At 48.7% G+C, this 19265-nt stretch overlaps 1 protein-coding gene across 8 annotated transcripts in view; it reads right to left on the reverse strand.

Annotated features, from left to right (window-relative positions):
- The window catches only part of LOC144721776 (uncharacterized), a 20921-nt gene extending 1693 nt beyond the window's left edge, over window positions 1-19228 (reverse strand). For 2 of the 8 annotated variants that reach the window (XM_078599682.1, XM_078599681.1), the window contains exons 1-15: window positions 18494-19227; window positions 17687-17977; window positions 15841-16104; window positions 14852-15148; window positions 14379-14501; window positions 13264-13371; window positions 12606-12683; window positions 11483-11541; window positions 10376-10494; window positions 8515-8730; window positions 3892-4342; window positions 3006-3359; window positions 1962-2145; window positions 1121-1192; window positions 273-430 (exon numbers count right to left, since the gene is read on the reverse strand). In XM_078599682.1, coding sequence (XP_078455808.1) covers window positions 273-430; window positions 1121-1192; window positions 1962-2145; window positions 3006-3359; window positions 3892-4342; window positions 8515-8730; window positions 10376-10494; window positions 11483-11541; window positions 12606-12683; window positions 13264-13371; window positions 14379-14501; window positions 14852-15148; window positions 15841-16104; window positions 17687-17977; window positions 18494-18575 — 2856 coding nt within the window. In that variant the 5' untranslated portion in view covers window positions 18576-19227. Of the gene's footprint in view, window positions 1-272; window positions 431-1120; window positions 1193-1961; window positions 2146-3005; window positions 3360-3891; window positions 4343-8514; window positions 8731-10375; window positions 10495-11482; window positions 11542-12605; window positions 12684-13263; window positions 13372-14378; window positions 14505-14851; window positions 15149-15840; window positions 16105-17686; window positions 17978-18493 lie in introns of all 8 variants that reach the window. The other 6 variants (XM_078599684.1, XM_078599683.1, XM_078599686.1 and 3 more) reach the window with 6 other exon arrangements.
- Between the last annotated feature and the right edge of the window lie 37 nt (window positions 19229-19265).

Consider the following 19265-nt stretch of genomic DNA (forward strand, 5'->3'; position numbering starts at 1 on the left):
TTGGCCCATCATCCCTCTAGGGTCATTAAAAAGAGTACCACTTTGTGGGGAAATCAACAGCGGTTATCCTAGGGAATAGACCCCCCCTCCTGTCGTGGCAATGTGGAATTTCCCTCTGCTGTAAACCAGAGATGATTGAGCAATAGGAGGATATTGCTCTGCCCCATCAGTGGAGGTGCGTATCTGCGTGGGGAGGGCCGTGCCACCTTCCTGCGTGCCCGTGGCTCTGAGCCCCCCCCCCCCTGTGCCACCCACGCTGTGCCACCACCCACCGTGTTCATGTGGCTCTTTGCGCCACCCACCGCGCCACCCCGCGTGCACGTGGCTCTGTGGGCGCCACACAACGGGATGCACATGCGGCCCGCCTGGCGACACGGGCACGCTCGTACGCACGCGCCGCTACATACGCAGGGCGACACCTCCAGGCAGCCTGCGTGGAGCCACGTGCAGCACGGACACAGGGATGGGGGCAGACTTCTGAGGCTCCGGATGCAGTCGGTTACAGTTCCACGAACGGCACACGAGGGGGTGTGGCCAGGACCACATCCGCCCGGCCGCCTTTGTCTCCTCGGTGGTGATGTTTACGCACCACCGCACCAGGTACTCATTTGAGGCTGAGTCAACTTCTAGGGGAGGTCCAAGACCGGTTCAGATAATCGCTATCACAGGTGTTGATGGTGGTGGTCGTGTGTGGGAATCGAACTCGGGTCGCCAGGTTCGTAGCGCGCTAACCACTCCACGACTGCTCATGTGAGACCTGTGAGAGTGACACGCTGGAGATTGACAGACGTGTGTATTATGGGACGTGTGTATTATGAGACGTGTGTATGTTAATCTTCGTTCACACCATACGTAGTCCACCGTGATAATTAGTGCAGGAAAATACTGAGACATGCAAAGCTGTCGGCGTTCCAGTTCGCCGGTCAACCCGTGTCCTGCCCGCGGACAGAGAATGGCGTTTCCCTGTCTCTCGCTCTCCGTTGCTCTGTCGCCATCCGTCTCTGATCAAAGCAAGTGCCATCCATGAACTTGCTTTGATCAGTCCGTTTTGCTTTTATTAATCGGAACGATAATAAAAACCCATGGGTGATGTGTGGAATGTACAACATTTATAGGGGACCTTGATAGTCGTGTTTCCTCATCACAGCGACCAGATCGCGCTTGATCTCTTCTCGATCGGCTTCTCGTGACACTAGTGAGCACACACAACACGCACAAAACACACAACACAAAACGCACAACAGCGCTCATGGGATTCATTCCGTCACTCGGGTGCTCTCAAAGCCACGACTTGGATACCGTGGCCACTGTTCCCGTGAACCGAACTCATTGATTCCCCCCCAAGAAGATGAATCCCCCTCCCGTGTTGAGGACTTCGTCTTCTATAGACTGCCTCGTCCTGCCCACACCGAGTTCACCGCCGTCAATACAACGGCCCCAATTCGCCACTAAGTGGCTTGTGACGTCACCACCGCGCTTGTGCCAGGGCAGGTGCACCCCGAGGCCTCTGCGTGAAGTGTCGAAGGGTCGCTCATCGGAGGGACAGACCCCCCCCCCCCCATGTGCCATGGGTTGACTGAGATGACTGTGAGATGCACCGCCTGTGCCCCTGACTGGCAACTTGCTCCATGACGGCGCTCTGCTCGTTGTGAGCGTTGCTCCTCTGCCCTCTGCTGCTGTTGTTTGAGGGCGACTGCCTCCAACTACCCCCAACATACCGGTCAAATTAACAAAATCGCACCACTTAACCACTCGCCCACCAACTCGGACAAAAATTCACGTTACAGCCTTCACATACTTTTGGGGCAAGTGCTGTAAGCGAACGCCTGTGTTGCGATCAAAACATAGTTTTTTTTTAAATTTTCTATGAACCTATCTACGTGACTTTGCCGAAAGACCCAAAGAATATGAATTCCTGCAGTCACGAAAGCTTTAAGTCAAGATGTAGCTACCGTACTCACCGATTCGAGGGTGTAGGAACAGACCGTAGGCACCCAGAGCTCGTTCAAAGTCCGCGGGCCTCTGTCGGCCGATCCCCGGCCCACGTGACGAGGCTCCTCTGGGCCTGCCCCGGGCCCCTCTCGGCGTGCCGCTCGGCTCCACGGACGTCTGGGCCAGGAAGTCGGCCAGGAAGGGGAATTTGTCCTGGAGAATCGGGACACCAAGTGCATCTTAGTCGTGCCCCCCAGTACCACCGCACATCGACCGTTGTCAACACTTCGGAAGCGGCATCGTGGCGAATATAAGCAACAAATCAAGACCGTTATTATAATATATATATTGGGGGGGGGGGGGGACACATCCCCCCCCCCATATTCAAATTTGTAAAAAAATGCCCCCCCCCCCGCAATATATTGCTTTAAAAAGGTATAATACTTGCTATGTAAATAAAAACAACAATGAAACAAGAAATGTTAAAAAAGTAAAATCAGAGCAATGTAATGCAATACACTATTAGACATTAAAAAAAGTCCATCCCAGGTGTTAGTGAATTTTTTTATATTTTAGGCAGGAAACGAGTTTTCAAATTTAGATTTTTTTTTGTCTGGGTTGGGACCCCCAGACCCCCTGGAAGATTTGACTCCATGGCTACGGCCTTGCAACAAAGGCAGACAATCTTCCACTTAACTGTCTCCACATGAAACACCCTGTATATTTTACCCATAATTAATATTATCATCAAATATGTTTTACACATCCCAGCAGCCGTATGACCTGCAGTGCTGTTTGTTGCTGGGTGCTTGACGTTTCAGGCCTTTGGTGCCTAACTGTGCTCAGCAACTGAGCCAAGAAAACCTCTGCAAGGGCAATAACTTGGCGATCTGATGGCCCCTGCAGATGGCTCGGCTTGTGTGGAGGACAAGTGGTAGACGGAAGTCAGCCGACTGTCTGCACCAGGGCTGGTGTACAATGCTGTTTGTCACTGGCTGCACACCGCACCCTGTGCAATAATGAAGCGCGCACCCACGGACTTAGCAGCATCAGCGGCATCAGCGGCGGCTTACCGGGTCCACACGGAGCTCGCCCAGCACGAGAGACACGGCGCCCGCATATCTCGCGTACGCCTCCACGATCTGCCTGTTCCTCTGCACCTGCGCGTGTAACTGCTCGTCCCCGAACCCCGCCATCTCCACCAAGGGCTCGGCGTCCCCCCCACTCGCCCCGCTCTCCCCGTCGGCGAGGCGCCCTCCCAGGAGCAGGGCGATGGCGTCCCGTGGCCCCATGAGCCGAAAATCGTGTCCCAGGCTGCTCAGCGACCGCAGGACGCCCTCTGCTTCAGGGCGCCTCCTGGTCACGTCCAGCTCGTACAGGCGGCAGCAGCGCATGGCCACTCGCACGCCCGTGCTGGCCACGAACTCCTGGTGCGTGGGCGGCGTGGGGCGAGGGGCGCACGGAGGAGACATTGCCAGTGGAGGCTGCAGAGTTGGTCTCGTGTTGTAGGACCGGTCAATGAACCTGGTGTTGGCTAAACATCCCAATGCTGAGATTGCCAGCAAATCACTCAATTGGGATTACACAGCAACGTCGCAAACGTCCTGAGAAAACTTGGCTGGACCCTCCTGAAAATGAGTCTTGAGACTCGGGCTGAATGGGTAAAGAGTTAAATAACAACACGGACGTGAGCAGAGCCCTGAAGGTTGTGACTTTCTGCTGGAGGGACGAACTTGAACAATTGCGAAACGTGAATGATCACAAAGTTTGCCCTGGCAACTTGATATTCTGAGTAAAGTATACGACGGCGATGATGACGATCGGTAAGGGGTTAAAAATAATAGTTTAGTGGGAACCTATTGAGACCCTGCAGATCAATCTTGCGAATGGAAGTCATACTTGTATGTTGAGTTCTCTCCTTCACGGTCCGACAAAACGAACGTGGATCACGCCCTTCACCTGGATGTAGTCGACGCAGTCGCGGCACGGGCTGTACGTCGAGTAGCAGTGCACGGTGCAGCCGCGCGGTGCCTCCTCCGCGTCCCCCTCGCACCGCCGCGGCAGCGCGGCTCTCACGGCGCTCAGCAGCAGCACCTCGGCGTGGATGGACGTGCCCTGCTTGTTGTAGTTCACCACGTGGCCGCCGCTGAGCCCTCGCCCGGCGCCGTCGACGTCGAAGAGGATGACGGTGCCCCGCGGCTTCCGCGAGGGGGCGGCGAAGCAGCGCAGGAAGGCGGCGCGGCCGAGAGGCTCGTGGCGCACGCAGCTGCCCAGGGCGCAGTCCACCACCTCGCGGAGCTCCATGCCGAGCGGGGGGGGGGTCTCCTGCGCAGACGAAGGACGCTCGGCCCGGTGGTGGTGGCGCTTCGCTGCTCCTTGGCAGGATGTGGTTCGAACCCAGGAGGCGGCCCTGGTTAATTGTAAAGTGCCATTTTAACGAGGGACTGTGTGTTGTCTTGGTGTGGTCTGGTAATGTGTTTGTTGTTGCGTTGGTGCCGAGTGACTCGTCTATATTTTCCCCTATTTTGCACTCGGGACATCTTTGAAAAAGAGCTTCATAGCTCTTCGGATTCCTCCAATCTAAACAACGATTCTGGTACTGCTGCGGGTTGTATGGTATGATGCGCCGTCACCTTCACTCACAGTGGACGTTAAGCTTATATTTTATATTTGCAGGGCACCTTAGCTCACGGCGGTTTGCATGGAATTGCCGTTTGTGTTGTTCTTCCAACGCACCTCCGATTAGCATGGTTGGCTACGTACAGTGCAAAAGAAGTTCAAGATACAGTAAGTGCATAACAGCAGTAACAAAAATTGAGTGGTTTCGTTGGCAAGAGCAGAGAGCAAGTGGGAGTCGCGAGAGGGTAGGGGAGGGGAGAGAATGGGCAATGGAGAAGAGGTGGGGCTTGAAGAGATGCACTGCTTAATGTCCAGGGGAAGTTGATTCCCTGGTAGGGTGCAAGGAGGGAAAAGATCGCAAACAGAATTTGGCATGGGGGGGAGGAGGGACAGAGAGAACATTTGGGACGAAGAGCATGAGGGGGGACAACATCAGCAACTCAACTCCGGTCTGACTCATCCTTTCTCTGACTCGGATTAAACTGTGCGGCAAGTCCTCATTTAACACGTGATGTCCTCACGACGCGTTTCCGCTCTAACGCAGTTCTCCCACGAGGGAACGCGTGAGACAACGAACTACTTTATTGGGCTGAGCGGAGTGATACAGTACGTGGGATGCCGGTATCAAGGTGATCACAAGAGACAACATTTATCTTTATACATGTGTAGTGGCATAGTGTTGGCTGCTGGCGACGAAGTGGAACTGCGGTTTACGGCAGTATTGAAGTCAGTAGGCCACGATAGACACGAGTGGGGGACACCTAAGGGGAAGGTCACAGAGGGGGGCCCATCGGGAAGCCTCGGGAACCCGCTAGTAGGTTCCAGAGAGGAGGCCGGGGCAGAGCGAGGCCACGATGAGAGTATAAGAAGGACCCCTGTGAGGGACCTCGTGGCTGTTGTTGGAGTGGGATCCCCGTTGTGCTGTTGAAGTCCATCGTCACCATTCTTCTCGTCGTCGTCGTCTCCATCTCTACCATCTCGGGGCACCGCTAGTCAGACAGCCTACCAACTATTCTTTGGGTCTTTCGGTGAAGTCACGTAGATAGGTTGAACCTATCTACCAGGCTAGGCGAGGCCGGGGGCTCTGAGCGGGACTAGGCCTCACCACGGCAATTTTAAGCACTATTTCCTTGCTTCTTTCGCTCAACTCATAGAGATAGAAACCTATTTAAATAATCACCTTGCAATTAATAAAATGTTTGTGTGCAGACAACTAATATTTAAAAATAAAGTTTTTAAATATTAATGTGTTTTTATGAAGCTGCGCCAGTGTACTGGCAGTCTGTAATGTGGCTTGTTGCCCTGCTTATTAAAGTCAGTGCACTGGCAGTCTATTATCTACACTACAAATATTGCTATTGGGCAGGGTGAGTGTATGCCAGTCTATAATCTGTTGTCCGCTTCTTTACCTCGGTCAGTGTACTGCCAGTCTTTCATGTAGACAGTAGCCTGCTTTTTAAGCTGATGACCGTATTGCCAGCTTATGTCGACTGTAGCAATGTTTATTTAATTGAGTCAGCGTACTGGCAGTCTATAATCTAGACTGTAGCCTGCTTCTTAACTTAAGTGTGCGTACTGCTGCTCTATAATGTAGACTTATTCTAGCTTCTTCAATGCATTTCTATTGTTCCGTTTGCTCATGTCACGCTATTTACTGATATGTAGCACTGCGATGCCGATTTCTATGTTATACTGCCAAATACGTTGGACTTAACTACAGCCGATTACATTTCGTCTATCATTTTGTTACATTAGTGGGAAAATCAACCATTTTAAATTCGCCGTACTGCACCTTTTCTTTCGACCCAAGCGGGGAGCACGCAGGGAGGTTCAATGCCCCAACTTGTGTTGAGGTTGCTGTTCTTACGGTGGGTGAGGAACATGGTAAGAGAGACATTGTGCTTCGATACCAAGACAACACCATCAAACGATTTCCTGAGACAAACAGAGCATATGATGCCCCCCCACGACACCCCCCACGACCCCCCCCATGACGCTGCGGCAAGGCCAAGATGGGCACCACGTCCAGATTCCTCAAATTATGAAGCTACAGGACAAAGACATCCTCACAAAACTGTCTCCTCTAAAGACTTCTATTCCTTCATGATCATGGATGGAGAAGGGGGAAACCACATATTACGGTGCGCCAACCTCTTTCACCAGTATGTTGTCGATGATTATGCCAAAATTGAGAGTGCCTTCTTTACATTCAAATGAATAAAAAACGCCTGCATGTAGACCAGTATGCTCATCTCGGGGACGCTATCAATGCCGACGGAGATGCAAACGCTCAGAATGTGAGCAGATTAGTTATTTTGCCTTCATCCTTCACAGCTAAATGGAAGGAGATCCAGGTTGAGCTTTATCCAAACAAAAAGCCAACAGACAGACATGACATTGCAAGGGTCTTTAAACTCAACGTTGATGACCTCATGAGGCATATTACGACTAATGAAGGCGGCGTCTTTGGAAAGACAAGATGTAACTTGCACACCATTGAGTGGCAAAAACGTCGTCTTCCTCATGCTCACATTTTGCTATGGATGAGGGAAAAAAATCATGCAAATGACATTGACACATTTCTCAGTGCTGAGCTACCTGACCCCCATCAAGGCCCTGCCATATTTGATGTGTTCTGCAAGCAAATGGTCCATGGCCCATGTGGGGAGTTCAATCCTAATTCGCCATGTATGCAGGACCAACAAGTATCCACGAAACTTCTTCAAAGACACTCAGTCAGGGCATGATGGCTATCCTCTATATCGTCGCAGAAATACTGATGGTGGTGGATTTGAAACAACGCTCAGACCAGGCACTAACGCTGAAATTAAGGTTGACAACCTGTGGATCGTTCACTACTGCCCTCTTCGGTGCAATTCTATGTATGTGTGAGTCCATGTGTGTATGGGTCGATGTCTGTGTGTAAGTCGAGGTGTGTGTGCCTTTTTCGTCCGGGCAACGCAGAGTACTTCCCGCCAGTACTATATAAACACAACGTGTAAACATAAACATTTAAAATAGTGTACTGCATTGCAAAATAAAAACGATACAATTATGGGAACAGCACCCCCACCTTTTCAATTATGAAGGGAAAATGACTCCCGCTTAACGCGAATTCGCTTGACGTGGCAGTTTTCAGGAAAGCAACTCCCAGAGTTGAGCGAGGACTTGCTGTTCTCAAACCACACACGACGAGTCAAACCTGCAGCCACTGCACAACTCGGCAAACAAATACAAAGATTCCCCGTGTAGCCTGAAAGACTGTTGGGGCAAGTGCTGTTAGCGAGTACCTATGAAGGCCTGAACAGTACTGTGGCCAGCACCACGCCCGATCGCCAGTCTCCCCAGTGGCAATGTTTACAGACTGCACCAGGTACTCATTTGAGGCAGAGTTGACCTAGAGGAGGCCCAGTTCAGATATCACTGGTGTTGGCCGCAAGCGGGAATCGAACTTGGATCGCCGAGTTCATAGTGCAGCGCGTCAACAGGTACGCCATTGCTCCCCCCAACGTGTCACACGTGGGAGCACATTCATGGTCCAGACAACGCAAGTCATTGAGATGAATGCACAGGATGTGTGCCTCATGGTCAACGATTAGGAATACCCCTTGATCAGTGCCGGATTATCCGAGTAGCAAAAGTCACATACTGCGGGCCCCGCACTTTCAAGAGCCCCACGCTAAATGCTTTCTCAAGCTATCAATTCCGGTTCAGTGATTCTGCACTTGCTCTATTACTATAGTACTATACTGCCTTCAACTTTAATGAACGACTGGGTGTTTAAGGTTAGCGATTTGTCGAATTTGTTTGTATAGAAAATTTAAAAATACAATTACTTTACTATGCGACTTAAACATTTATGTGTTTTAATATTTATTTTAGGGCCCCTTTATAACATATGCTACAGGCCCCACACTAGCTTAATCCGGCACTGCCCTTGATACAAAACAGGCGTCAACTCACCAGCGTTTGTGCCACTTGGACTGCACAGTAACCACGCTGTTTGCTGTGTCGTTGATTGAGGAAACGAGACTCCAAATATATACAGAACCCCCACATTTATTTATAAAAAAATACGTTTGAAAGAAACCACAAAGGGGAAGAAGGGGGCTGCAATGTGGAGGAGTGGTGTGTGGGGAGCAGCGATAGGGGTTGGAGGGACATCGGCAGGCGAATTGGCTGAAACAAAGTAAACAATATATAAGCGAAATTATTCAATGCTCCACCAACAAATTTTACAATGTTGACATTAGCTTGCTCTAAATGACAAGTGCAGTCATAGCATGATAATATACGTTTATCTTGATACATATTCTCAAGTATACTCTCGGTTGTATGGTACTTTAATATTTGTAATAAACTCTGCTTGAGGGAGGACACCAGACACTGACCCCATCATTGGCTGAACTAAACAAGTAGAGCCAGACAGCGCTCGAGTGAAATACCTCTCATATCCACAGATGCTTTTACTTAAGTTTATTTTCGAAAACAATATTTCACGTGGAAAACCCGTTGAGATGGAGCATCTAACTTTCAAGGGTGTGGACGGTGTCCACGGCCGTGCAGGTCACGAGAGGCAGATTCCGTGACCCACGGGGTTCCCTGCGTTAGCCGTTTCAAGAAGCGCAGATGGGCACTGAGAGCACGGCAGCGTCCACGGGCCGCCGGGCGGTACGGGCCGTAGAGACAGTAACCCCCTCGGCCAGTCGCCCACGTGGCTTCACACACGGCCACCGCCAAGAGGTCACCCCCTTCGTGATGAAAGGCAACGTTGTGAGTTACGCGACGGCGTTCCCGCGCTCCCACCTCTAACTCCCGTACCGTGTGGACAGAGGGAACGAGTGAGCGTCCAGCTCCCTGTCCTGCCACCGCCCTGAGCATTCTCGCAGTCGTATGGGCACCAACGACAGTGGCGGTGACATTGCCACGGTGCTTGTGCCAGGCTAGGGGCACTCCGAGGCGTTCACGTGAAAAGTCAAAGGCTCGCTCGCTAGCAGGAGGTCACGGGACAGATCCAGGTGCCATGGGTTGACTAAGACGCCTGACAGATGCACCACCCGTGCCCCCTACTGTGCCAACTTGTTGCGTTTTAGCCGCCCGGTGCACCGCTGCTTGTTCTTGGAGAACAACTGCACGGTTTTGACAACAGACCGAGGCTGACTGAGAAATGTGTCCGGGTTTTGTCTGTGGAGCAGGTGACGACCCGAAATTATGCTCTCGAAAGCGATCAGAAGAGTGATTAAAAAATAGGTTTAACCCAAAATAATGAAGATGTTTAAATGCTCAAACACCAAATAGACACCTACTGGCAGGCTGCATCAGGTCTGTATTAACCACACGCCATCCTTGTGGTAAAACATTCCCACAAACATGCTTTGATAATAATATACACATTATCCCTGAAACTGATTGGCCTACACCAAAAACAGGTCCCACAGGTATAAGTGCTCAACCTGAGCAATGAATGCTTTGATACTTACACTTACACTGCCTTTTTGCTGTTCACTGTTTGCATTGTTTTCTGGTCTAACACTGATGCAGAGACAAGGCCATGAAGGAAACTGTAGCTCTGGTATGATAAGAATAATAATGGTATAGGCCAATCAGCTCTAAGGACAATGCATACATTGTCAAAGCAGTTTGTTTGTATTTCCCTTGTACTCTTCACCTTGTGGAATTTTCTGGTCTCACACTGGAGGGACAAGGCCATGAAAGAGGCTGGGTAAAGAGTCAAGCTTATTATGTTGTAGATATAATCAGAAGAGTTGTTGGACTCCTCTGGCAACACTGCACTGAGTCTCACGTGCTCCATATCAGTCGGCACCTTCTCACATGGCCGCATCGTAGAGGTGTAAGTCTGCCTCTTGTCTGATGCAGTGCTGCAGCACCACAGCATACATTGTGCCGGGCTGCTGCTGCTGATGACCCAGCGTGCCTTCTGGACTATGTGAATCGTAAGAGTCCACACAAACATCATAGTCACTGGAGACCTGTACAAAAGATGGAGAGACAATTAGTTTCGTACAACAATTGGCTGCTGCTCTGCATTACCGCCCAATGTGGCATAAGCTCAGAATCTCTTTATCAATGGGGCGACTCGGCCAGCAGAAAACATCAAAGCACTTCACAATTACACCCATTCACACTCACTGGCTCACACACTCACCCACATGCACTCGCCCAATCACTCATTCATCCACCTACTCAACCACTCACCCACCTGCTCTCCCACTCGCCGATTCACCCACGCACTCAGTCAAGCACATCCTAATCAGAATTGTATTTCCCGTTGATTAAAGGCCACTGAGCTAAGAATATCTTTTTTCAAGGGCGACTCAACCGGCAGACAACATGAAAACATTCCACAATTTCAGATTTAAACAAAAAAGCAAACACTAATAGCAATATATAATTATATTGTTTATGTTTGTGCACTGTTTTCGATTTTCTTTTGTAATGTGGTGGTTAATTTTGCTGTAATTTGTATTTGTTGATAAGACTTAAAAGGAAGTGTCTAATAGGCAACGTTTCAGGCAGTTGCCCTTCTTCATAGAAGAGAGAGGCCAGCGAGACTTAGTGGAGAGTTGGAGACTGCACTTTACATCGTGGAATATGACAATTACATTTAAAATGTGAGATTTGGGCGGTCTGTGTGCTATTCGGAGTTCATCTGAGGTATCGCACAGCAGTAGGTTTCAGAATTGAAAATGAGTAAAGTAGGCATTGAATTATGATAATAATTGATGAGATTTGAGCACAGTTGGACTTGAGTACAGTTGGTATAGTGCAATGTTGTCACAGACGGCACTGCTATATTTTACAGTCTGCAGTAGTTTAGCAGTAGTTGTTGTGTTGTAATCCCAGTTGAGTGATTTGTATTTTTTTGAGTACATGGCAAACTTGGAACCTTGACACCGGCACAGAAACTTACATCGTCATCTGTAGGTCTCACGGGGTCGTAGTTGTCGTAAACGGCGTCTGCGTTGCCATCTGAACGGAATCGAAACAAACATCGGTGCATTCCACATAAACCAGTGGCGTAGTAACTACATTGTCAGCTCAGGGGTGCAGCAGTTGATCAGGTGGGGCCCAAATATTTGATTTGTCCTAATTGCGGAAGCCAAATGTTACTGCTGTAATTAGATTAAAATAAAACTTGGAAAGTAAATGAAAACATTTTCATTAAAAATAATTAATGTTGCGTTTTAAATAAGTTTTATTTATTTTACACACGATAGAAAACACATTTCATGGGGGTGGTTAAGGGGGCCCCAACGCGTAGCTTTGGCCACCAGGGGGGGCCAAGGCACCCTCTGCTTGCCCCATACTCGTGACACCGCGACTCAAACCCGTTACTCTTCCTTATCCTCCATCAGTCTTTGTCAGAATCCGATTGGTCATCTCTGGTGGATGGTATAAAAATCTTTCCTAAATCCAGCTTGCTCATGTGGTTGTTTGACCTCTAAATTGTCCATTATTCTGTCCTCAAATATATTTGTGAATAATTTGTTTGTATGTAAATATTCATATTTATTTGTGATAGGATGCTCACGAGTTCATATACATTTTTAAGGCTGTTTTGTCTCCCTTTTTGAATAGAATACTGATTGAGGCATCATTCCATGATTTAGGCACTGTACTTAATTTATGTGTAACAATTTAGTAAATAGTTTAATCAAAATCTGTATTTAGACTGGAGAAATCTGATGAGCTATGAAACTCTTTGTCACAGATGTCCAGTAGGGACTAGGGGGTCAGCAAGTTGCAACAAACAATTCAAACACCGATAGGAGTAGAACATAGAGAAAAGGTAAGCAAGTGACTATAAATATGAAGTATATCCAGTAAATACAAATTGCTACGTTTGAGCTAACAGCTTATCCTGCTTCTGTGCTGATGTCCACAAGTATTGCATCTGCCCAAGGGAGGCTGCTTGTATATCCCTAATGGCTGCGTGTATGCCAGTCGAGGCCCGGTTTAGTTTATTAAAAAATGAGGATTGCCTGCGGGCAGCCGCTACATTGATATTGGTGTGGATGAGATGCGTTCCCTACCGTGCCGGCAGCCTTTCAGTCTCCTGACCTCTGCGTACACAACTCCGTGGCGTGGACTTGCAGCTGCTGTAGATGCTTCTGAAATGGGAAAACGTGCATTGATCACTGCGATTCCCGTCTCTCCGGCCTCATCATAAACACGTTGCTAACTGCCCCTCAGATTGCTCTGGAAAGCCCCACACTGTGTGTTTCAGACTTGCTTGGTTCAGGTGCGGGAGATGAATGATTGAGCTCGTGGAACTGCGCTGCGTATCAGGGACACCGGCAATTCGCCGACTCGCCGAAGGGGCTGTGATGCTGCTACAGCACAGCTCGTGTGCCGTTTTAACGACAGCGATGGTAACGATGATTCTGACAGTGATGGTAACGATGATGATGCTGACAGCGATGGTAACGATGATGATTAAAACGGCAGTGATGATAATGGTGAAGGGAAGTACATTTCTGTGCTGGGGAGAGCTGCAGTTATGGCTGTCTAATGGCCAAGGTCGTGCCGGGATGTCCTTAATTACGGTAGGATCACGTCAAGCCGCTGAAATATTGTCGGAATGAAGGAGAGAAGGGCATCGCGGTCTAGTGTGGTGCAGAAAGCACCGGGCATTGGGGATTCTAAACCACCAGGGTAGTCACTTTGGTGGCACATGCTGAATTGACATACGGATGTGACGAGGCCCTGGAACATTTCGGAGGTGGGTGATTGGCTCCCGGACCAGATGAACTGGTGCCTTGACCGCCTGCAGCTGATGGGTGCGTGCCAGCCGTGCGGCTGTAACAGAAGACAGGGTTAGATGGAACCTACTGGAAAATCACAGACCTGAGAGTGAGGGGCAGGTGCTTGGTAGGACCACCTTGACAAATTAGCTTGTGTTTTGCAAAAGCAAAACATTAAAGTGAGATTTGGTACAGTACACAAAATAAAAAAAACTAGTGTCTTGTACTAAAGATTAATCACAGAAATTATCAACAAAAGGTGTATATCGGATCAATTGCTTATGCGGTGTTAAATTGGACAGACGGGACGTAACATCAGCGTAAGACTAAAAGAACACCAAAGGAACATTAAATTCTCTCAAACACAGCTGTCAGCAGTGGCACAGCATGCTTGCCAACAAGAACATTCAATTGATTTGATAACGTTGAAGTGTTATGCAGAACGAATTATTACTGGCCAAGATTAGTTAGAGAATCAATTGAAATTGAGAAGAATTTAAATAATTTTAATCGCTGTGATAGCTATAGACTCAGCGCAGCCTGGAAGAATATTAAGTAATACACAACACACATTGCAATTCCTTACAGGTGAGTCACATGCTAATTGGCTGATTACTGATCTATTACATAATTGCATACACCCCCACCTCCGCCTCTGATCTCGAATCCTGATGGGGTTCAACAACGATGACGTCGTCCTGCACTATTTAAGACCGGAAGCAGGTGGAATGGCGTCACTATAATGGCAAATCGCCCGAAGATGCTGGATGTAATTATCAGCGAAACGTCGTACTACTCAAATTGTAAATGTTATGGATCCACTCTTCAACACACCGGTGGGCTAAAGTAGTGAAATATTTGTGTTTTGTCAACGTGACACATGTTTTTACTGATTGGCCGTGTCGGGTGGTGGAGGGTTGCGACACATACTCTTATATAAGTGCACAACGTTTTCTATCTGTGATTAACGCTGCACTTTCCGTCGTTTTCATGCAGGGAGCGCTGCAAACCTACACGCCCCCTGCATGAACGACGGAGGCGCAGGGACAGACGTTCGATTACGTTGGAATGGATCTGCAGACGGCGGTCTTCTCGCACGGCCAGCAACTCCGTGTCGCCTTGTCTCGATCCCGCAATCCCAAACAGGTGAAAGTCCACATAGAACCGAACCCCCAGCTAGGCCATCTACTTAACGACGAGAGGAAATTCACACGAAATGTCGTTTTCAATGAAGTCTTCCAGATGTAAAATGATATAAGCTTTTAATGAATAAATACAATTATATAATTCAAAACATAACACAATTCAAAGAAGTTTCATTTTAAAACTTTTAAACGGAGTATCGGGTGCTTGCGTTTATGCGTCGTTCGTGACTTTCCTGGCCGAAGGCCGTAAATGGTTGTGAGGGGCGCCACAGGCCCCCCGAACAAGCCCCAGTTTATAAATAACGCGATCTCACCCAAAAACCTTCATTATGAATGATACTGGCCGCGAAGGCCTCCGTGTTAAACTGATCAGCGGTGTCCTTGGCGTACCCTCAGGAGCAATCACGGAGGGCGCTTGCTGCTGGAGGCGGCGTGGGGTACCTCGCGCGCGGCGTGAGAAGACGAAGCACGCGACCCCCAGCGCGGCGAGGAGGGCGATCGAGAGGAGGCCCACCGCTGCCACCAACGCCGCGGGGACGCGGTAGGAGACGGGGGGAGGCGGCGTGGTGCTGCTGCTGGGAGGGGAGGTGAAGAGCGAGGAGGAGGCAGGCGTGGTGGTGGAAGGAGCCTCGTGTGTTGTTTTCCAGATGCTTGCATCAACAGGTGTATTCATGGTCATTGGTGGATCTGAGAAATACAGTTTACAAAATATTTGTATTATAGTCTTCATTGCCATCATAATCCTGGCCCAAAATAATGCAGAGCAGCAGTTTGGAAACTCCGTATAAGTGCGGTCTTCCCAGCAGTCCTCCTGTTATGTTTCAGACTCGGTAGGAGTTATTCTTTGGGGTTTTCGGTAAAGTCACGTAGATAGATTGAAATAACAAAAAACGACGTTTCGATCACAACACAAGCGATCCTCTCCTGCTGATGACGATCGCTTGTGTTCTGACCGAAACGTTGTAGTTCTTTGTTATTTTATTTCAAACTATCGACTTTACCAAAAAAGCCAAAGAATATGAATTATTGCAGTCACGAAGGCTTTAAGTCAAGATGCGGTAGGAGTTGTTGATATTTGCAATGCCTTTGTATTGTTCGCGTTTTGTGGTTATCCTCTGGTCCAACCCTCGTGCAGGTACGAGGCCAGGAAGGAGACTGTAGCTCTGTTGCAGGTCAATCAGTTCTCAGGGCAATGCATGCGTCATTATCGAAGCGTGTATCTTTGCAAGTCTTAACATAAGCATGGTGGTTAATGCAGACTTGATGAGGCCTCGCGAAAGGTGTCTATTTGGTCTTTTAACATCTTAACACTTGCAGTATCATTGCCGGGTAAAGCCTATTCATGAATGAATGGAATGCACCGGCTGAGTGTAACTTACCGTACACGTCAAGGTAATGTCCAAAAGATGCGATTTCTGCGCTGCCTCTGAAGCGCGGCGCACAGGTCCAAGAGCCCGTGTTGCGTTTGAGACACGCGAGCCGGTTGCTTCTCTTCGTCATGGAGGATTGAACGGTGCCATCAAGATACCAATAAACGCCATCACGATACCTGGGGTAAATAAGTCCACGTGGCTTTGTGGATATTTCACAGATCAAAATGATGGTGGAGCCCGCACGGACAGGGTTTGTTGCCCTGGTGGTGACTGCAGAGAGACAGAATTGTGCATTTGCAAGTCATCCTCAGCAGTAACCCCCCCCCCCGTTTAACTCATGGAGTTCACATAACGCAGTTTCGCTTCAACGCGGTGTTTCTTCTCTGGCACGATTTTCGATGAACGCGCACCACCCCCACTATAACGCAAGGAGTCGAGCGGGTGACGGACGACTTTCTCTGAGCGTCGTGGGTGTTGGAAGCATTGTTTGATTAAGTTGGGAGCTGGTCGTGTAGTCCTGGTACTCAGATTGTAAATGTTGTGGCGTGGCTCTCCAACACGCCGCTTAGTGCTGTCCTAGTGACGAGTTGGCATGTTCTGTTGACGTGACAACCCTCACTAGTTGGTGGTGGCGGGTGGCGGCGGGTTTAACGACACATTTATATATTTACGCGATCTAACCCCAGAAAACCTCTTATGGATATTGGTCGCAAAAGTCTACGTGTTAAACAACACTGCTGCTATAGTACTGATACTGTAGGAGTGATACTGTAGGAGTGGTGCTGTAGGAGTTATACTATAGGAGTGGTACTGTAGGAGTGATGCTGTAGGAGTGATACTATAGGAGTGGTGCTGTAGTTGTACTGTAGGAGTGGTGCTGTAGGAGTGGTGCTGTAGGGGTGATACTACAGGAGTGGTACTGTAGGAGTGATACTATAGTAGTGCTGTAGGAGTGGTGCTGTAGGAGTGGTGCTGTAGGAGTGGTGCTGTAGGAGTGGTGCTGTAGGAGTGGTGCTGTAGGAGTGGTGCTGTAGGAGTGGTACTATAGGAGTGGTACTGTAGGAGTGATGGGTGCTGTGATACACGGCATGCCTGCCTCTTCCTCAGTCTTTGTTCCGGCATCTTTGTGTGGAGCATCATCTGACTCCCTCATCTTCTTCACTCGCCACATCTCTCACACACTTTTTATTGATTTGAATTGCTGTCACACCTAACATATTTATATAAATACAACACGTGTAAACAGAAACATGTCAGTATATTACACTGTTTGGATTGATCAGCTGTAGATATATAACTGCTCAGCCCGAGCTATCAATGCTTTGATATTTAAATTCCCTTTGTGATTTTCGCCTTTTGGCGCTGTTCTCTGGTCTCACGCTGGTCAAGCCCATGAAGGAGGCTGAGGCTCTCATGGAGGCCAATCACTTTCAGAGACGATGCACATATTATTGCTAAAGCATGGTTGTGTGCATGTTTTACCACAAGTCCACAAGTATGATGTGTGGGGAATGCAGACTTGATGCAGCCTTGCAGTAGGTGTCTACAATGGTGTTTGAACATCTCCTGTATTCTTGCCAGGTTAAAGGTAAATCATATTCTTTTTTTACCACGTAGCCTAAACCCAAAAATCGAACACGGATGCGTTAGCTATGAAATCGCGCCGTATTACGTTAACAACTCTCTGGTTTTGTCCGTCGGTACTGACATTTGACCACATCTCTCACCTCCACGCGAGTTGGATGTGTGAAAAAAGAGCTTCATAGTTAATCGGATTCCTCCAGTCTAAAGATTCTGATTTGTTGATCTGATCTGATGTATCATTGCGTTGCAAAGCACGCTCATACCATACCTTTGCTGGCCAACAAAGCAACTTCACGAGTCAATTTGCCGTTCACATAGCAAGTATAGTTCCCCGCATCTTCAAACTTAGCCGATGAGAGCAACAGCGAAAAGTTGCCGGTTTCGAATGCACGCTCTGGCACGGATGCCCTGTCTGTGAATGGAGAATACACAAACGCAGTGCTGCTGCTTGTTTGGTACAACACGTAAAATCTGTCTTGGCCATTTGTAAAACGCCAGGACACTTTATGTTGATGAATGGCACGGCTTATACACGGTAGCCAGACACTGTGAGTCTCTCCTGCTCCCAATCACGCACAGACAAGGGGTGAGAGAAGAGAGAAATAGCCCCCATCAATACAATCACAGCATGGCTGGCATTGCAAATACAATCACATTCATGGCTGACATTGCAAATACAATCACATGGCTGACATTGCAAATACAATCACATTCATGGCTGACATTGCAAATGTGCTACGAAGAATGAAAAGTTATTCATCTTTAATCTCTACATGGTCTTGCCCCACCTTATCTTGCCTCATTTCTTATGCCCCCTCTCGTGTTCACAATGAATGCCCTACAAGCTGCACCATCAACACCCTACCATCTGCAGCAACCGGCCTCAGAATCCTCATACTCGGACTACGAACCATACACCTGATTTAACCACATAATAAACCCGGACCCACGAGACCATAAACACAGCCTTGGAACCCACAGCGAGCGTGAGAGTTCCAGACGGAACGCAAAAGAACGCGTGAGAGCAGTGTAAATGCCCGTCGCATGGCATCCAAACCAGGGCGGCCAAACTCACCAGCGGGCTGGTGCGGGTGGACCCCGGTAACCACCAGCAGCAGCAGCAGCGCAATGAACACCACCGTCTCGCTGGACCTCATGGCTGTAGCGATGAGCGCAAACGCTAATCAAGTGGACGCTCCCTCTTAATTGTAGCTGGACAACTAAAAAAAACCCACCCACCACTCAAACATTTGCATATTTACTCAACATTGCCCTACAAGCTGCACCATCAACACCCTACCAACACCGCCCATAGAGAAAATGCCTATAAACCCTACAATGCCCATAGCCCACAGACCCAACACTGCCCATAGACTCAAAACTGACCTTAGACCAAACAACCACTGCACAAAGGCCTAACACTTGCCTTCAGCCATTTGGATTTTACAATGTTTTTCCTGCGCACGCAGATTGAATTGAGGAAGTGAATTGAAATCAAGTCCCTAAATTATCATTTGTGACGTCCACTGAACATCTGTGCAGGAAGTGATACGAGACTTCATGCAGATATGTCCACCCACTGGGCAAGTGGATCCAGGCAGAGCAGGGCGCTACACAGCACGGAGTCTCTACGAGTCTGACTCTCTCTGAGTCTCGATGTATCTCCGAGTCTCTATTTTAGTTTATTACATTTGGTGGTTGCGACCTGCAGGGTGAGTTGTAATCCGCAGTGTGGTGATTGAACTTGGTGTGGATGAGTTGGTCTCCAGCGTAGTTTTGCCGTTTGATAAAACCACGACCTTTCAAAACCACGTGAATGCGTTTTTGTGCCCCAAGATTTGAATAAA

Source organism: Lampetra planeri, chromosome 12, assembly GCF_965212315.1.
Source record: "Lampetra planeri chromosome 12, kcLamPlan1.2.h2, whole genome shotgun sequence".
NCBI classification, from domain to species: Eukaryota; Metazoa; Chordata; class Hyperoartia; order Petromyzontiformes; family Petromyzontidae; genus Lampetra; species Lampetra planeri.